General features: G+C 48.5%; 1 protein-coding gene across 1 annotated transcript in view; it reads right to left on the bottom strand.

The window, feature by feature from the left end:
• Positions 1-21,670, bottom strand: part of LOC124023306 (dynein axonemal heavy chain 6-like) — a gene marked incomplete at its 3' end in the record, with an annotated part of 130,705 nt that overhangs the window by 83,595 nt on the left and 25,440 nt on the right. Inside the window, 6 exon segments of the mRNA XM_046337817.1 lie at positions 1,280-1,406; positions 1,912-2,019; positions 15,391-15,539; positions 15,650-15,817; positions 16,475-16,612; positions 16,961-17,122. Coding sequence (XP_046193773.1) covers positions 1,280-1,406; positions 1,912-2,019; positions 15,391-15,539; positions 15,650-15,817; positions 16,475-16,612; positions 16,961-17,122 — 852 coding nt within the window.

Below are 21,670 nucleotides of genomic sequence, written 5' to 3'. Positions count from 1 at the left end.
AGTACCTTGTGTGTAATGCTGGGTAGGGTCAGTCAGTACCTTGTTGGTCATGCTGGGTAGGGTCAGTCAGTACCTTGTGCTTCATGCTGGGTAGGGTCAGTCAGTACCTTGTTGGTCATGCTGGGTAGGGTCAGTCAGTACCTTGTTGGTCATGCTGGGTAGGGTCAGTCAGTACCTTGTGCGTCATGCTGGGTAGGGTCAGTCAGTATCTTGTGTGTCATGATGGGTAGGGTCAGTCAGTACCTTGTGCGTCATGCTGGGTAGGGTCAGTCAGTACCTTGTGCGTCATGCTGGGTAGGGTCAGTCAGTACCTTGTGCGTCATGCTGGGTAGGGTCAGTCAGTACCTTGTTGGTCATGCTGGGTAGGGTCAGTCAGTACCTTGTTGGTCATGCTGGGTAGGGTCAGTCAGTACCTTGTGCGTCATGCTGGGTAGGGTCAGTCAGTATCTTGTAGGTCATGCTGGGTAGGGTCAGTCAGTACCTTGTGCATCAAGCTGGGTAGGGTCAGTCAGTACCTTGTGGTCATGCTGGGTAGGGTCAGTCAGTACCTTGTGCGTCATGCTGGGTAGGGTCAGTCAGTACCTTGTTGGTCATGCTGGGTAGGGTCAGTCAGTACCTTGTTGTCATGCTGGGTAGGGTCATGCTGCTGGGTAGGGTCAGTCAGTACCTTGTGTGTCATGCTGGGTAGGGTCAGTCTGTACCTTGTTGGTCATGCTGGGTAGGGTCAGTCAGTACCTTGTTGGTCATGCTGGGTAGGGTCAGTCAGTACCTTGTGCGTCATGCTGGGTAGGGTCAGTCAGTACCTTGTGCGTCATGCTGGGTAGGGTCAGTCTGTACCTTGTGCGTCATGCTGGGTAGGGTCAGTCAGTACCTTGTTGGTCATGCTGGGTAGGGTCAGTCAGTACCTTGTGTGTCATGCTGGGTAGGGTCAGTCTGTACCTTGTGCGTCATGCTGGGTAGGGTCAGTCTGTACCTTGTGCGTCATGCTGGGTAGGGTCAGTCAGTACCTTGTGCGTCATGCTGGGTAGGGTCAGTCAGTACCTTGTTGGTCATGCTGGGTAGGGTCAGTCAGTACCTTGTGCGTCATGCTGGGTAGGGTCAGTCAGTACCTTGTTGGTCATGCTGGGTAGGGTCAGTCAGTACCTTGTGTGTCATGCTGGGTAGGGTCAGTCTGTACCTTGTGCGTCATGCTGGGTAGGGTCAGTCAGTACCTTGTTGGTCATGCTGGGTAGGGTCAGTCAGTACCTTGTGCGTCATGCTGGGTAGGGTCAGTCAGTACCTTGTGCGTCATGCTCGGTAGGGGCTGCAGGTTGCGTTTCACTAGAGACTCCAGGATGGTGGTTTGGAGAACACCGTAGTCATGTTCAGGGATGGACACGCCAGGGAACAGGTCAGACATGATGCCACTAGAGCAGAGAACACACAGACACAGAACCGTCATATACAGAAACACACACACGTCATACACACACAGAACCGTCATACACAGAAACACACACACGTCATACACACACAGAATCGTCATACACAGAAACACACACACGTCATACACACACAGAACCGTCATACACAGAAACACACAGACACAGAACCGTCATACACAGAAACACACACCCAAAGAGCCGTCATACGGACAAACACACGTCAGTAAGGCATGATGAGGCATGATGAGGCATGATGAGGCATGATGAGGCATGATGAGGCATGATGAGGCATGATGAACGTATAACAGTGGAACATTCTATTCTTCTCCATAGTGCTGTAACATTAGCTGTGGGACACCATTGGTGTGTGTGTGTGTGTGTGTGTGTGTGTGTGTGTGTGTGTGTGTGTGTGTGTGTGTGTGTGTGTGTGTGTGTGTGTGTGTGTGTGTGTGTGTGTGTGTGTGTGTGTGTGTGTGTGTTCTCTCACCCAAAGAGCGCAGCATCGTCTGTGAGGAACTTGGGCAGATTGGAGTCTCTCAGAGCCCTGATCAGAACCACGTCTTCACTCAGATGGGGGTTCTCTCTCTTCAGAGAGCTGTCGGGGGTCACACGCACACATAATACATTCTCTATAAATGTGGGGGTCCCTCTCTCTTCAGAGAGCTGTCGGGGGTCACACGCACACATAATACATTCTCTATAAATGTGGGGGTTCTCTCTCTTCAGAGAGCTGTCGGGGGTCACACGCACACATAATACATTCTCTATAAATGTGGGGGTCCCTCTCTCTCAGAGAGCTGTCGGGGGTCACACGCACACATAATACATTCTCTATAAATGTGGGGTCCCTCTCTTCAGAGAGCTGTCGGGGTCACACGCACACATAACACATTCTCTATAAATGTGGGGGTCCCTCTCTCTTCAGAGAGCTGTCGGGGGTCACACGCACACATAACACATTCTCTATAAATGTGGGGGTCCCTCTCTTCAGAGAGCTGTCGGGGTCACACGCACACATAATACATTCTCTATAAATGTGGGGGTCCCTCTCTCTTCAGAGAGCTGTCGGGGTCACACGCACACATAATACATTCTCTATAAATGTGGGGGTTCTCTCTTCAGAGAGCTGTCGGGGTCACACGCACACATAATACATTCTCTATAAATGTGGGGGTCCCTCTCTCTTCAGAGAGCTGTCGGGGTCACACGCACACATAACACATTCTCTATAAATGTGGGGTCCCTCTCTCTTCAGAGAGCTGTCGGGGGTCACACGCACACATAATACATTCTCTATAAATGTGGGGGTCCCTCTCTCTTCAGAGAGCTGTCGGGGGTCACACGCACACATAATACATTCTCTATAAATGTGGGGGTCCCTCTCTCTTCAGAGAGCTGTCGGGGGTCACACGCACACATAATACATTCTCTATAAATGTGGGGTCCCTCTCTCTTCAGAGAGCTGTCGGGGGTCACACGCACACATAATACATTCTCTATAAATGTGGGGTCCCTCTCTCTTCAGAGAGCTGTCGGGGGTCACACGCACACATAATACATTCTCTATAAATGTGGGGGTCCCTCTCTCTTCAGAGAGCTGTCGGGGGTCACACGCACACATAATACATTCTCTATAAATGTGGGGGTCCCTCTCTTCAGAGAGCTGTCGGGGTTCACACGCACACATAACACATTCTCTATAAATGTGGGGGTCCCTCTCTCTTCAGAGAGCTGTCGGGGGTCACACGCACACATAATACATTCTCTATAAATGTGGGGGTCCCTCTCTCTTCAGAGAGCTGTCGGGGTTCACACGCACACATAACACATTCTCTATAAATGTGGGGGTCCCTCTCTCTTCAGAGAGCTGTCAGGGGTCACACGCACACATAATACATTCTCTATAAATGTGGGGGTCCCTCTCTCTTCAGAGAGCTGTCGGGGGTCACACGCACACATAACACATTCTCTATAAATGTGGGGTCCCTCTCTCTTCAGAGAGCTGTCGGGGGTCACACGCACACATAACACATTCTCTATAAATGTGGGGGTCCCTCTCTCTTCAGAGAGCTGTCGGGGGTCACACGCACACATAATACATTCTCTATAAATGTGGGGGTCCCTCTCTCTTCAGAGAGCTGTCGGGGGTCACACGCACACATAATACATTCTCTATAAATGTGGGGGTCCCTCTCTCTTCAGAGAGCTGTCGGGGGTCACACGCACACATAATACATTCTCTATAAATGTGGGGGTCCCTCTCTCTTCAGAGAGTCAAAATCTCATATTTTTTCAATTAATTTTCAATACAATGAAAGGATAAGCTATTTACAGTATTTCAAATGTATTTAACTTTAAATCACTTCCTGAATTGACTGACTTCAATTTGGAATCGTCTAAAGGTCACTGAACTGAATACATCACTGGGTCGTCTAAAGGTCGTGGAACTGAATAAATCACTGGGTCGTCTAACGGTCGTGGAACTGAATACATCACTGGGTCGTCTAAAGGTCGTGGAACTGAATACATCACTGGGTCGTCTAAAGGTTGTGGAACTGAATGCATCACCAGGTCGTCTAAAGGTCGTGGAACTGAATAAATCACTGGGTCGTCTAAAGGTCGTGGAACTGAATACATCACCGGGTCGTCTAAAGGTCGTGGAACTGAATACATCACTGGGTCGTCTAAAGGTCGTGGAACTGAATACATCACTGGGTCGTCTAAAGGTCGTGGAACTGAATGCATCACCGCGGCATCTAAAGGTCACTGAACTGAAACATCACTTTAAACACACTCACCATCTCTCTGTTACACACAAACACACATGCAGACACACACAGCTTGGTTGGAGGTTGTTAGGTAGAAGTGAATTCCTCTCCTCTCTCTTTACTCTTCCTGTCATCCTCCCTCCTTTCCGAGAGCTCGGCTAATCAAGGTGGATGAGGATTCCCCAGTGACTGTTCACCAACCCATGCATTAATAATGTGTGGTGCTGTAACACACACACCCACAGGGTGATAATGGCAGGCCCATTACATTGGATTTATAGCGGTAGTAAAAAGTGAATGAGACAGACAGAAGAGGGTGGCTCTAAAGGCAGTCAGAGGGCTTGTTATTCACACACCTGTAAAATGAACAGCTCACCCCGTGACAAGACAATAGCTGTGTGAGTCAATCTGGGATGAAGCTTGATGGATGGAACAGACAGGGGTCATTACTACCACATCTAGACCAGGAGTGTGATGGATGGGACAGACAGGGGTCATTACTACCACATCTAGACCAGGAGTGTGATGGATGGGACAGACAGGGGTCATTACTACCACATCTAGACCAGGAGTGTGATGGATGGAACAGACAGGGGTCATTACTACCACATCTAGACCAGGAGTGTGATGGATGGGACAGACAGGGGTCATTACTACCACATCTAGACCAGGAGTGTGATGGATGGGACAGACGGGGGACATTACTACCACATCTAGACCAGGAGTGTGATGGATGGGACAGACGGGGTCATTACTACCACATCTAGACCAGGAGTGTGATGGATGGGACAGACAGGGGACATTACTACCACATCTAGACCAGGAGTGTGATGGATGGGACAGACAGGGGTCATTACTACCACATCTAGACCAGGAGTGTGATGGATGGGACAGACAGGGGACATTACTACCACATCTAGACCAGGAGTGTGATGGATGGGACAGACAGGGGACATTACTACCACATCTAGACCAGGAGTGTGATGGATGGGACAGACAGGGGACATTACTACCACATCTAGACCAGGAGTGTGATGGATGGGACAGACAGGGGAGGGACATTACTACCACATCGAGACCAGGAGTGTGATGGATGGGACAGACAGGGGACATTACTACCACATCTAGACCAGGAGTGTGATGGATGGGACAGACAGGGGACATTACTACCACATCTAGATGGGACAGACAGGGGACATTACTACCACATCTAGATGGGACAGACAGGGGACATTACTACCACATCTAGACCAGGAGTGTGATGGATGGGACAGACAGGGGACATTACTACCACATCTAGAACAGGAGTGTGATGGATGGGACAGACAGGGGACATTACTACCACATCTAGACCAGGAGTGTGATGGATGGGACAGACAGGGACATTACTACCACATCTAGACCAGGAGCGTGATGGATGGGACAGACAGGGGACATTACTACCACATCTAGACTAGGAGTGTGATGGATGGGACAGACAGGGGACATTACTACCACATCTAGACCAGGAGTGTGATGGATGGGACAGACAGGGGACATTACTACCACATCTAGACCAGGAGTGTGATGGATGGGACATTACTACCACATCTAGACCAGGAGTGTGATGGATGGGACATTACTACCACATCTAGACCAGGAGTGTGATGGATGGGACAGACAGGGGACATTACTACCACATCTAGACCAGGAGTGTGATGGATGGGACAGACAGGGGACATTACTACCACATCTAGACCAGGAGTGTGATGGATGGGACAGACAGGGGACATTACTACCACATCTAGATGGGACAGACAGGGGACATTACTACCACATCTAGATGGGACAGACAGGGGACATTACTACCACATCTAGACCAGGAGTGTGATGGATGGGACAGACAGGGGACATTACTACCACATCTAGACCAGGAGTGTGATGGATGGGACAGACAGGGGACATTACTACCACATCTAGATGGGACAGACAGGGGACATTACTACCACATCTAGATGGGACAGACAGGGGACATTACTACCACATCTAGACCAGGAGTGTGATGGATGGGACAGACAGGGGACATTACTACCACATCTAGACCAGGAGTGTGATGGATGGAACAGACAGGGGACATCACTACCACATCTAGACCAGGAGTGTGATGGATGGGACAGACAGGGGACATTACTACCACATCTAGACCAGGAGTGTGATGGATGGGACAGACAGGGGACATTACTACCACATCTAGACCAGGAGTGTGATGGATGGGACAGACAGGGGACATTACTACCACATCTAGACCAGGAGTGTGATGGATGGGACAGACAGGGGACATTACTACCACATCTAGACCAGGAGTGTGATGGATGGGACAGACAGGGGACATTACTACCACATCTAGAACAGGAGTGTGATGGATGGGACAGACAGGGGACATTACTACCACATCTAGACCAGGAGTGTGATGGATGGGACAGACAGGGGACATTACTACCACATCTAGACCAGGAGTGTGATGGATGGGACATTACTACCACATCTAGACCAGGAGTGTGATGGATGGGACAGACAGGGGACATTACTACCACATCTAGACCAGGAGTGTGATGGATGGGACAGACAGGGGACATTACTACCACATCTAGACCAGGAGTGTGATGGATGGGACAGACAGGGGACATTACTACCACATCTAGACCAGGAGTGTGATGGATGGGACAGACAGGGGACATTACTACCACATCTAGACCAGGAGTGTGATGGATGGGACAGACAGGGGACATTACTACCACATCTAGACCAGGAGTGTGATGGATGGGACAGACAGGGGACATTACTACCACATCTAGACCAGGAGTGTGATGGATGGGACATTCCTACCACATCTAGACCAGGAGTGTGATGGATGGGACAGACAGGGGACATTACTACCACATCTAGACCAGGAGTGTGATGGATGGGACAGACAGGGACATTACTACCACATCTAGAACAGGAGTGTGATGGATGGGACAGACAGGGGACATTACTACCACATCTAGACCAGGAGTGTGATGGATGGGACATTACTACCACATCTAGACCAGGAGTGTGATGGATGGGACAGACAGGGGACATTACTACCACATCTAGACCAGGAGTGTGATGGATGGGACATTACTACCACATCTAGACCAGGAGTGTGATGGATGGGACAGACAGGGGACATTACTACCACATCTAGACCAGGAGTGTGATGGATGGGACATTACTACCACATCTAGACCAGGAGTGTGATGGATGGGACAGACAGGGGACATTACTACCACATCTAGACCAGGAGTGTGATGGATGGGACATTACTACCACATCAAGACCAGGAGTGTGATGGATGGGACATTACTACCACATCTAGACCAGGAGTGTGATGGATGGGACAGACAGGGGACATTACTACCACATCTAGACCAGGAGTGTGATGGATGGGACAGACAGGGGACATTACTACCACATCTAGACCAGGAGTGTGATGGATGGGACAGACAGGGGACATTACTACCACATCTAGACCAGGAGTGTGATGGATGGGACAGACAGGGGACATTACTACCACATCTAGACCAGGAGTGTGATGGATGGGACAGACAGGGGACATTACTACCACATCTAGACCAGGAGTGTGATGGATGGGACAGACAGGGGACATTACTACCACATCTAGACCAGGAGTGTGATGGATGGGACATTACTACCACATCTAGACCAGGAGTGTGATGGATGGGACAGACAGGGGACATTACTACCACATCTAGACCAGGAGTGTGATGGATGGGACAGACAGGGGACATTACTACCACATCTAGACCAGGAGTGTGATGGATGGGACAGACAGGGGACATTACTACCACATCTAGATGGGACAGACAGGGGACATTACTACCACATCTAGACCAGGAGTGTGATGGATGGGACAGACAGGGACATTACTACCACATCTAGACCAGGAGTGTGATGGATGGGACAGACAGGGGACATTACTACCACATCTAGACCAGGAGTGTGATGGATGGGACATTACTACCACATCTAGACCAGGAGTGTGATGGATGGGACATTACTACCACATCTAGACCAGGAGTGTGATGGATGGGACAGACAGGGACATTACTACCACATCTAGACCAGGAGTGTGATGGATGGGACAGACAGGGGACATTACTACCACATCTAGACCAGGAGTGTGATGGATGGGACAGACAGGGACATTACTACCACATCTAGACCAGGAGTGTGATGGATGGGACAGACAGGGGACATTACTACCACATCTAGACCAGGAGTGTGATGGATGGGACAGACAGGGGACATTCCTACCACATCTAGACCAGGAGTGTGATGATGGGACAGACAGGGGACATTACTACCACATCTAGACCAGGAGTGTGATGGATGGGACAGACAGGGGACATTACTACCACATCTAGACCAGGAGTGTGATGGATGGGACAGACAGGGGACATTACTACCACATCTAGACCAGGAGTGTGATGGATGGGACAGACAGGGGACATTACTACCACATCTAGACCAGGAGTGTGATGGATGGAACAGACAGGGGACATTCCTACCACATCTAGACCAGGAGTGTGATGGATGGGACAGACAGGGGACATTACTACCACATCTAGACCAGGAGTGTGATGGATGGGACAGACAGGGGACATTACTACCACAGCTAGAACAGGAGTGTGATGGATGGGACATTACTACCACATCTAGACCAGGAGTGTGATGGATGGGACAGACAGGGGACATTACTACCACATCTAGACCAGGAGTGTGATGGATGGGACAGACAGGGGACATTACTACCACATCTAGACCAGGAGTGTGATGGATGGGACAGACAGGGGACATTACTACCACATCTAGACCAGGAGTGTGATGGATGGGACAGACAGGGGACATTACTACCACATCTAGACCAGGAGTGTGATGGATGGGACAGACAGGGGACATTACTACCACATCTAGACCAGGAGTGTGATGGATGGGACAGACAGGGACATTACTACCACATCTAGACCAGGAGTGTGATGGATGGGACAGACAGGGGACATTACTACCACATCTAGACCAGGAGTGTGATGGATGGGACAGACAGGGGACATTACTACCACATCTAGACCAGGAGTGTGATGGATGGGACAGACAGGGGACATTACTACCACATCTAGACCAGGAGTGTGATGGATGGGACAGACAGGGGACATTACTACCACATCTAGACCAGGAGTGTGATGGATGGGACAGACAGGGGACATTACTACCACATCTAGACCAGGAGTGTGATGGATGGGACAGACAGGGGACATTACTACCACATCTAGACCAGGAGTGTGATGGTCCTTCTGTAGCTCAGTTGGTAGAGCATGGCGCTTGTAACGCCAGGGTAGTGGGTTCGATCCCCGGGACCACCCATACGTAGAATGTATGCACACATGACTGTAAGTCGCTTTGGATAAAAGCGTCTGCTAAATGGCATATATTATTATATATTACATTACTACCACATCTAGACCAGGAGTGTGATGGATGGGACAGACAGGGGACATTACTACCACATCTAGACCAGGAGTGTGATGGATGGGACAGACAGGGGACATTACTACCACATCTAGAACAGGAGTGTGATGGATGGGACAGACAGGGGACATTACTACCACATCTAGACCAGGAGTGTGATGGATGGGACATTACTACCACATCTAGACCAGGAGTGTGATGGATGGGACAGACAGGGGACATTACTACCACATCTAGACCAGGAGTGTGATGGATGGGACAGACAGGGGACATTACTACCACATCTAGACCAGGAGTGTGATGGATGGGACAGACAGGGGACATTACTACCACATCTAGATGGGACAGACAGGGGACATTACTACCACATCTAGACCAGGAGTGTGATGGATGGGACAGACAGGGGACATTACTACCACATCTAGACCAGGAGTGTGATGGATGGGACAGACAGGGGACATTACTACCACATCTAGACCAGGAGTGTGATGGATGGGACATTACTACCACATCTAGACCAGGAGTGTGATGGATGGGACATTACTACCACATCTAGACCAGGAGTGTGATGGATGGGACAGACAGGGACATTACTACCACATCTAGACCAGGTGTGTGATGGATGGGACAGACAGGGGACATTACTACCACATCTAGACCAGGAGTGTGATGGATGGGACAGACAGGGACATTACTACCACATCTAGACCAGGAGTGTGATGGATGGGACAGACAGGGGACATTACTACCACATCTAGACCAGGAGTGTGATGGATGGGACAGACAGGGGACATTCCTACCACATCTAGACCAGGAGTGTGATGGATGGGACAGACAGGGGACATTACTACCACATCTAGACCAGGAGTGTGATGGATGGGACAGACAGGGGACATTACTACCACATCTAGACCAGGAGTGTGATGGATGGGACAGACAGGGGACATTACTACCACATCTAGACCAGGAGTGTGATGGATGGGACAGACAGGGGACATTACTACCACATCTAGACCAGGAGTGTGATGGATGGAACAGACAGGGGACATTCCTACCACATCTAGACCAGGAGTGTGATGGATGGGACAGACAGGGGACATTACTACCACATCTAGACCAGGAGTGTGATGGATGGGACAGACAGGGGACATTACTACCACATCTAGAACAGGAGTGTGATGGATGGGACATTACTACCACATCTAGACCAGGAGTGTGATGGATGGGACAGACAGGGGACATTACTACCACATCTAGACCAGGAGTGTGATGGATGGGACAGACAGGGGACATTACTACCACATCTAGACCAGGAGTGTGATGGATGGGACAGACAGGGGACATTACTACCACATCTAGAACAGGAGTGTGATGGATGGGACATTACTACCACATCTAGACCAGGAGTGTGATGGATGGGACATTACTACCACATCTAGACCAGGAGTGTGATGGATGGGACATTACTACCACATCTAGACCAGGAGTGTGATGGATGGGACAGACAGGGGACATTACTACCACATCTAGACCAGGAGTGTGATGGATGGGACAGACAGGGGACATTACTACCACATCTAGACCAGGAGTGTGATGGATGGGACAGACAGGGGACATTACTACCACATCTAGACCAGGAGTGTGATGGATGGGACAGACAGGGACATTACTACCACATCTAGACCAGGAGTGTGATGGATGGGACAGACAGGGGACATTACTACCACATCTAGACCAGGAGTGTGATGGATGGGACAGACAGGGGACATTACTACCACATCTAGACCAGGAGTGTGATGGATGGGACAGACAGGGGACATTACTACCACATCTAGACCAGGAGTGTGATGGATGGGACAGACAGGGGACATTACTACCACATCTAGACCAGGAGTGTGATGGATGGGACAGACAGGGGACATTACTACCACATCTAGACCAGGAGTGTGATGGATGGGACAGACAGGGGACATTACTACCACATCTAGACCAGGAGTGTGATGGATGGGACATTACTACCACATCTAGACCAGGAGTGTGATGGATGGGACAGACAGGGGACATTACTACCACATCTAGACCAGGAGTGTGATGGATGGGACAGACAGGGGACATTACTACCACATCTAGACCAGGAGTGTGATGGATGGGACAGACAGGGGACATTACTACCACATCTAGAGCAGGAGTGTGATGGATGGGACAGACAGGGGACATTACTACCACATCTAGACCAGGAGTGTGATGGATGGGACAGACAGGGGACATTACTACCACATCTAGACCAGGAGTGTGATGGATGGGACAGACAGGGGACATTACTACCACATCTAGACCAGGAGTGTGATGGATGGGACATTCCTACCACATCTAGACCAGGAGTGTGATGGATGGGACAGACAGGGGACATTACTACCACATCTAGACCAGGAGTGTGATGGATGGGACAGACAGGGACATTACTACCACATCTAGAACAGGAGTGTGATGGATGGGACAGACAGGGGACATTACTACCACATCTAGACCAGGAGTGTGATGGATGGGACATTCCTACCACATCTAGACCAGGAGTGTGATGGATGGGACAGACAGGGGACATTACTACCACATCTAGACCAGGAGTGTGATGGATGGGACATTACTACCACATCTAGACCAGGAGTGTGATGGATGGGACAGACAGGGGACATTACTACCACATCTAGACCAGGAGTGTGATGGATGGGACATTACTACCACATCTAGACCAGGAGTGTGATGGATGGGACAGACAGGGGACATTACTACCACATCTAGACCAGGAGTGTGATGGATGGGACATTACTACCACATCTAGACCAGGAGTGTGATGGATGGGACATTACTACCACATCTAGACCAGGAGTGTGATGGATGGGACAGACAGGGGACATTACTACCACATCTAGACCAGGAGTGTGATGGATGGGACAGACAGGGGACATTACTACCACATCTAGACCAGGAGTGTGATGGATGGGACAGACAGGGGACATTACTACCACATCTAGATGGGACAGACAGGGGACATTACTACCACATCTAGACCAGGAGTGTGATGGATGGAACAGACAGGGGACATTCCTACCACATCTAGACCAGGAGTGTGATGGATGGGACAGACAGGGGACATTACTACCACATCTAGACCAGGAGTGTGATGGATGGGACAGACAGGGGACATTACTACCACATCTAGAACAGGAGTGTGATGGATGGGACATTACTACCACATCTAGACCAGGAGTGTGATGGATGGGACAGACAGGGGACATTACTACCACATCTAGACCAGGAGTGTGATGGATGGGACAGACAGGGGACATTACTACCACATCTAGACCAGGAGTGTGATGGATGGGACAGACAGGGGACATTACTACCACATCTAGACCAGGAGTGTGATGGATGGGACAGACAGGGGACATTACTACCACATCTAGACCAGGAGTGTGATGGATGGGACAGACAGGGGACATTACTACCACATCTAGACCAGGAGTGTGATGGATGGGACAGACAGGGACATTACTACCACATCTAGACCAGGAGTGTGATGGATGGGACAGACAGGGGTCATTACTACCACATCTAGACCAGGAGTGTGATGGATGGGACAGACAGGGGACATTACTACCACATCTAGACCAGGAGTGTGATGGATGGGACAGACAGGGGACATTACTACCACATCTAGACCAGGAGTGTGATGGATGGGACAGACAGGGGACATTACTACCACATCTAGACCAGGAGTGTGATGGATGGGACAGACAGGGGACATTACTACCACATCTAGACCAGGAGTGTGATGGATGGGACAGACAGGGGACATTACTACCACATCTAGACCAGGAGTGTGATGGATGGGACAGACAGGGGACATTACTACCACATCTAGACCAGGAGTGTGATGGATGGGACATTACTACCACATCTAGACCAGGAGTGTGATGGATGGGACAGACAGGGGACATTACTACCACATCTAGACCAGGAGTGTGATGGATGGGACAGACAGGGGACATTACTACCACATCTAGACCAGGAGTGTGATGGATGGGACAGACAGGGGACATTACTACCACATCTAGACCAGGAGTGTGATGGATGGGACAGACAGGGGACATCACTACCACATCTAGACCAGGAGGATCTGAATGATGCCAATCATCTTTAATATGATGTTGATACAGTGTCTCAGTCCTTCCGGTCAGGGAGCTGTCGTGTGATGAGGAACGGGTCAGTAGACCAGGCAGGAGGTCATATGCTACTATCTTATTCTCTCTGAGTCAGCCCTGCAGAGAGGAAACAAGTCATTTCCCTTGTCTAGTCTGCTCTTCCTGTCACCATTCTGCACTGTGTCACTCAGCTTTGACAATAAGGTTTGTGTCCCAAATGGCAATAAGGTTTGCCAATAAGGTTTGTGTCCCAAATTATTCCCTATATAAAGCTGGTCAAAAGCAGTGCATTGCATAGGGATGATGGTGCCATTGGGAACGCTACCAAAGGTTTACATTTGCATAGAAGTGGCTGTAAAATGCATAAGGGTAGAGGGTTCTGGGTAGAGGGTTCTGGGTAGAGGGGGATCTGTAAACGGCACTATGAGGATACAACTGAATATCGTGTCAATCTGATTTGTACATAAAGTGACCTTTACCTTGTTTTTTCATAAGCCCAGAAACTGTCAGATACCGACTGGTGGTTTTGATTGAATAGAGTTCTGTTTTTCTCTCTGTGTCCTATCTGGTCACGACGAGTTCAAAAGTACCTTGTTTTTACCCCCAAAATCTAACAGATACCGGTTTGCAACTTTGATTGAACAGGGTGGGTACAACGTTGTGTCCTAGCCTAGACCAGAATAGAATAGCACCCCCTGTGGGTCCTACCCTAGACCGGTAGAGAATAGCACCCCCTGTGGGTCCTACCCTAGACCGGTAGAGAATAGCACCCCCTGTGGGTCCTACCCTAGACCAGTATAGAATAGCACCCCTGTGGGTCCTACCCTAGACCGGTAGAGAATAGCACCCCCTGTGGGTCCTACCCTAGACCGGTAGAGAATAGCACCCCTGTGGGTCCTACCCTAGACCAGTATAGAATAGCACCCCCTGTGGGTCCTACCCTAGACCAGTATAGAATAGCACCCCCTGTGTGTCCTACCCTAGACCGGTAGAGAATAGCACCCCCTGTGGGTCCTACCCTAGACCGGTAGAGAATAGCACCCCCTGTGGGTCCTACCCTAGACCAGTATAGAATAGCACCCCCTGTGGGTCCTACCCTAGACCAGTATAGAATAGCACCCCTGTGGGTCCTACCCTAGACCAGTATAGAATAGCACCCCCTGTGGGTCCTACCCTAGACCAGTATAGAATAGCACCCCCTGTGGGTCCTACCCTAGACCAGTATAGAATAGCACCCCCTGTGGGTCCTACCCTAGACCAGTATAGAATAGCACCCCCTCTGGGTCCTACCCTAGACCAGTATAGAATAGCACCCCCTGTGGGTCCTACCCTAGACCAGTATAGAATAGCACCCCCTGTGGGTCCTACCCTAGACCAGTATAGAATAGCACCCCCTGTGGGTCCTACCCTAGACCAGTATAGAATAGCACCCCCTGTGGGTCCTACCCTGCCATGACGAGGACAGACTTGACGGCCCTCATGCCGAAGTCGTAGTGGTCCTGTTGGGAGAGCTGCTCAGAACACAGCTTGTACATCTGGGTCATCTTTCGGGCCAGAGTCTTACTGGACTCAAAACCCTCAGAGTAGAGGATCACCTATAGGAGGAGAGAATGGAAGCATGGAGGGGGAGAAACAGAAGTCAATGATCTGGTCCCCAGCTACAAATGACCTCAGCATCGTAACACATCCCCAGCCCCACAGTTACCTCAGCGATCAGGGCATAGTTGGGCACCATCATGGCTATGGGTCTGAACAGGGCTTTGAGGTTGTCAGGGAGCTCAGTGCGTCCAGCGTAGCCTGGGTTCATAGTGATGAAGGCAGCACATGTCATCACCAGCTTGATCTCTCTGCCCTCAAACATGAACCTGGACAGCTACAAGACAGAGACCACATGACACGGAGGACTGAACCAGGTTGTGAGCATCTACCATGTCATTTACTAAGGTAGAGTACACATCATGGTGACAACAGGAACAGACGATTCTGTTAGTTAAACTACCTCTGTTACACTGAGGTCTGAAGAAACAGACCTGATATCCAGGCTTTAGTTTAGAGGGCAAACAACTTCTTCAATCTTGCCTGACTGGTGTGATGGATGGAGGTTAGAACTAGGAAGGCTGTGGGTGACCAGGTGTAGCTATACCTTGGCCATCTTCACTTTGTGGATGGTGGTGAGTTGTAGGTACCAGTATATACTGTATTTGTGATATATTCCAGCAATAAGGCCTGAGGAGATGGGGTTATTGGCTAATATACCACGGCTAACGGCTGTTCTTAAGCACAACGCAACGAAGGGTGCCTGGATACAGCCCTTAGCCATGGTATATTGGCCATATACCCCAAACCCCGAGTTGCCTTATTGCTATTATAAACTGGTTATTAACATAATTAGTCAAATAAACTTTTTGTCATACCGGTAATATACTGTCTCATATACCACGGATTTCAGCCAATCAGCATTCAGGGCTCGAACCACCCAGTTTCTAAATGTAAAGATATTGGGACAGACAGGGGAAAGGGGAGGGTATACCTTGGCCATCTTGGCATTGCGGATAGTAATGAGTTGCTGGGCGATGACAGACAGCACCTCGATGTCGATGCGGTTAAACTCATCAAAACAACACCAGGCCCCTGATTGGGCCAGACCACTGAAGAACTTCCCCATCATCTACAACACAGACAGGTGATTGGTTAAGCAGATAGCAGGACAGGATCCTTCATTATGAAGAAGATCCACTGCTGTGGTGACACTGTCCCCTAGTGTTAGTGTCTGGGTAAAACAAAGACAAGAGGAGAGAGAGACAGAGGGTTGGGATTAGAAGGGTAAAGGAAGAGGGGGAGAGAACAGGGTTCCCCAAACTCGGTTTGGTTCTTGTCCTAGCACTACACACCTGATTGAAATAACCAACTCATCATCAGGCTCTGATTATTTGACTCAGCCGTGCAGTGCTGGGGCAGGACTGAGTTTGGGAAACCCTGGAATAGAAGGTTCTGTGCTGGTCAGTCTAATCAGTACCTTGTAGTCCAGTCCATCAGAACAGTTGAAGACGACACACTGGATGGACAGAGCCTTGGCCAGGTCCTTAGTGGTCTCCGTCTTCCCTGTTCCAGCTGGGCCTGCTGGAGCCCCACCAAGGTCTAACTGAAGAGCCCCCATCAGACACAGGTAGCAACGATCCTAGAGACATGCAACGGGTTAATGGATGGAGAGATCCTAGAGAGATCCTAGAGAGAGACAACAGGTTAATGGATGGAGAGATCCTAGAGAGAGACAACAGGTTAATGGATGGAGAGATCCTAGAGAGAGACAACAGGTTAATGGGTGGAGAGATCCTAGAGAGAGACAACAGGTTAATGGATGGAGAGATCCTAGAGAGAGACAACAGGTTAATGGATGGAGAGATCCTAGAGAGATACAACAGGTTAATGGATGGAGAGATCCTAGAGAGACAACAGGTTAATGGATGGAGAGATCCTAGAGAGAGACAACAGGTTAATGGATGGAGAGATCCTAGAGAGAGACATACAACAGGTTAATGGATGGAGAGATCCTAGAGAGAGACATACAATGGGTTAATGGATGGAGAGATCCTAGAGAGAGACAACAGGTTAATGGATGGAGAGATCCTAGAGAGAGACATACAACAGGTTAATGGATGGAGAGATCCTAGAGAGAGACATACAATGGGTTAATGGATGGAGAGATCCTAGAGAGAGACAACAGGTTAATGGATGGAGAGATCCTAGAGAGACATACAACAGGTTAATGGATAGAGAGAACCTAGAGAGAGACAACAGGTTAATGGATGGAGAGATCCTAGAGAGAGACAACAGGTTAATGGATGGAGAGATCCTAGAGAGAGACAACAGGTTAATGGATGGAGAGATCCTAGAGAGAGACAACAGGTTAATGGATGGAGAGATCCTAGAGAGAGACAACAGGTTAATGGATGGAGAGATCCTAGAGAGAGACAACAGGTTAATGGGTGGAGAGATCCTAGAGAGAAAACAGGTTAATGGATGGAGAGATCCTAGAGAGAAAACAGGTTAATGGATGGAGAGATCCTAGAGAGACAACAGGTTAATGGATGGAGAGATCCTAGAGAGAGACCACAGGTTAATGGATGGAGAGATCCTAGAGAGAGACAACAGGTTAATGGATGGAGAGATCCTAGAGAGATACAACAGGTTAATGGATGGAGAGATCCTAGAGAGATACAACAGGTTAATGGATGGAGAGATCCTAGAGAGACAACAGGTTAATGGACGGAGAGATCCTAGAGAGAGAAATACAATTGGTTAATGGATGGAGAGATCCTAGAGAGACAACAGGTTAATGGATGGAGAGATCCCAGAGAGATCCTAGAGAGAGACATACAACGGGTTAATGGATGGAGAGATCCTAGAGAGACAACAGGTTAATGGATGGAGAGATCCTAGAGAGATCCTAGAGAGAGACATACAACGGGTTAATGGATGGAGAGATCCTAGAGAGACAACAGGTTAATGGATGGAGAGATCCTAGAGAGAGACAACAGGTTAATGGATGGAGAGATCCCAGAGAGAGACATACAACGGGTTAATGGATGGAGAGATCCTAGAGAGACAACAGGTTAATGGATGGAGAGATCCTAGAGAGAGAAATACAATGGGTTAATGGATGGAGAGATCCTAGAGAGACAACAGGTTAATGGATGGAGAGATCCTAGAGAGAGACAACAGGTTAATGGATGGAGAGATCCTAGAGAGAGAAATACAATGGGTTAATGGATGGAGAGATCCTAGAGAGACAACAGGTTAATGGATGGAGAGATCCTAGAGAGACAATAGGTTAATGGATGGAGAGATCCTAGAGAGAGACAACAGGTTAATGGATGGAGAGATCCTAGAGAGACAACAGGTTAATGGATGGAGAGATCCTAGAGAGAGAAATACAATTGGTTAATGGATGGAGAGATCCTAGAGAGAGAAATACAATTGGTTAATGGATGGAGAGATCCTAGAGAGAGAAATACAATGGGTTAATGGATGGAGAGATCCTAGAGAGAGAAATACAATGGGTTAATGGATGGAGAGATCCTAGAGAGAGAAATACAATGGGTTAATGGATGGAGAGATCCTAGAGAGACAACAGGTTAATGGATGGAGAGATCCTAGAGAGAGAAATACAATGGGTTAATGGATGGAGAGATCCTAGAGAGAGAAATACAATGGGTTAATGGATGGAGAGATCCTAGAGAGAGAAATACAATGGGTTAATGGATGGAGAGATCCTAGAGAGAGAAATACAATGGGTTAATGGATGGAGAGATCCTAGAGAGAGAAATACAACAGGTTAATGGATGGAGAGATCCTAGAGAGACAACAGGTTAATGGATGGAGAGATCCTAGAGAGAGAAATACAATGGGTTAATGGATGGAGAGATCCTAGAGAGACAACAGGTTAATGGATGGAGAGATCCTAGAGAGAGAAATACAATGGGTTAATGGATGGAGAGATCCTAGAGAGACAACAGGTTAATGGATGGAGAGATCCTAGAGAGAGAAATACAATGGGTTAATGGATGGAGAGATCCTAGAGAGAGACAACAGGTTAATGGATGGAGAGATCCTAGAGAGAGAAATACAATGGGTTAATGGATGGAGAGATCCTAGAGAGAGAAATACAATGGGTTAATGGATGGAGAGATCCTAGAGAGACAACAGGTTAATGGATGGAGAGATCCTAGAGAGAGACACAATAGGTTAATGGGTGAAGAGATCCTAGAGAGACAACAGGTTAATGGATGGAGAGATCCTAGAGAGAGACAACAGGTTAATGGATGGAGAGATCCTAGAGAGAGACATACAGCGGGTTAATGGATGGAGAGATCCTAGAGAGAGACAACAGGTTAATGGATGGAGAGATCCTAGAGAGAGACAACAGGTTAATGGATGGAGAGATCCTAGAGAGAGACAACAGGTTAATGGATGGAGAGATCCTAGAGAGAGACAACAGGTTAATGGATGGAGAGATCCTAGAGAGAGACATACAGCGGGTTAATGGATGGAGAGATCCTAGAGAGAGACAACAGGTTAATGGATGGAGAGATCCTAGAGAGAGACAACAGGTTAATGGATGGAGAGATCCTAGAGAGAGACAACAGGTTAATGGATGGAGAGATCCTAGAGAGAGACATACAGCGGGTTAATGGATGGAGAGATCCTAGAGAGAGACAACAGGTTAATGGATGGAGAGATCCTAGAGAGAGACAACAGGTTAATGGATGGAGAGATCCTAGAGAGACAACAGGTTAATGGATGGAGAGATCCTAGAGAGACAACAGGTTAATGGATGGAGAGATCCTAGAGAGAGAAATACAATGGGTTAATGGATGGAGAGATCCTAGAGAGAGAAATACAACGGGTTAATGGATGGAGAGATCCTAGAGAGAGAAATACAATGGGTTAATGGATGGAGAGATCCTAGAGAGAGAAATACAACAGGTTAATGGATGGAGAGATCCTAGAGAGACAACAGGTTAATGGATGGAGAGATCCTAGAGAGAGAAATACAATGGGTTAATGGATGGAGAGATCCTAGAGAGACAACAGGTTAATGGATGGAGAGATCCTAGAGAGAGAAATACAATGGGTTAATGGATGGAGAGATCCTAGAGAGAGAAATACAATGGGTTAATGGATGGAGAGATCCTAGAGAGAGAAATACAATGGGTTAATGGATGGAGAGATCCTAGAGAGACAACAGGTTAATGGATGGAGAGATCCTAGAGAGAGACACAATAGGTTAATGGGTGAAGAGATCCTAGAGAGACAACAGGTTAATGGATGGAGAGATCCTAGAGAGAGACAACAGGTTAATGGATGGAGAGATCCTAGAGAGAGAAATACAATGGGTTAATGGATGGAGAGATCCTAGAGAGAGACAACAGGTTAATGGATGGAGAGATCCTAGAGAGAGAAATACAATGGGTTAATGGATGGAGAGATCCTAGAGAGAGAAATACAATGGGTTAATGGATGGAGAGATCAGAGAGACAACAGGTTAATGGATGGAGAGATCCTAGAGAGAGACACAATAGGTTAATGGGTGAAGAGATCCTAGAGAGACAACAGGTTAATGGATGGAGAGATCCTAGAGAGAGACAACAGGTTAATGGATGGAGAGATCCTAGAGAGAGACATACAGCGGGTTAATGGATGGAGAGATCCTAGAGAGAGACAACAGGTTAATGGATGGAGAGATCCTAGAGAGAGACAACAGGTTAATGGATGGAGAGATCCTAGAGAGAGACAACAGGTTAATGGATGGAGAGATCCTAGAGAGAGACAACAGGTTAATGGATGGAGAGATCCTAGAGAGAGACAACAGGTTAATGGATGGAGAGATCCTAGAGAGAGACAACAGGTTAATGGATGGAGAGATCCTAGAGAGAGACATACAGCGGGTTAATGGATGGAGAGATCCTAGAGAGAGACAACAGGTTAATGGATGGAGAGATCCTAGAGAGAGACAACAGGTTAATGGATGGAGAGATCCTAGAGAGAGACAACAGGTTAATGGATGGAGAGATCCTAGAGAGAGACAACAGGTTAATGGATGGAGAGATCCTAGAGAGAGACAACAGGTTAATGGATGGAGAGATCCTAGAGAGAGACAACAGGTTAATGGATGGAGAGATCCTAGAGAGACAACAGGTTAATGGATGGAGAGATCCTAGAGAGA

The sequence above is a fragment of the Oncorhynchus gorbuscha genome, unplaced genomic scaffold (genome assembly GCF_021184085.1).
Source record: "Oncorhynchus gorbuscha isolate QuinsamMale2020 ecotype Even-year unplaced genomic scaffold, OgorEven_v1.0 Un_scaffold_1580, whole genome shotgun sequence".
Taxonomy (NCBI): domain Eukaryota; kingdom Metazoa; phylum Chordata; class Actinopteri; order Salmoniformes; family Salmonidae; genus Oncorhynchus; species Oncorhynchus gorbuscha.
Note: the sequence above shows the minus strand (reverse complement) of the source record. Positions and strands in the feature narration are given on the sequence as shown.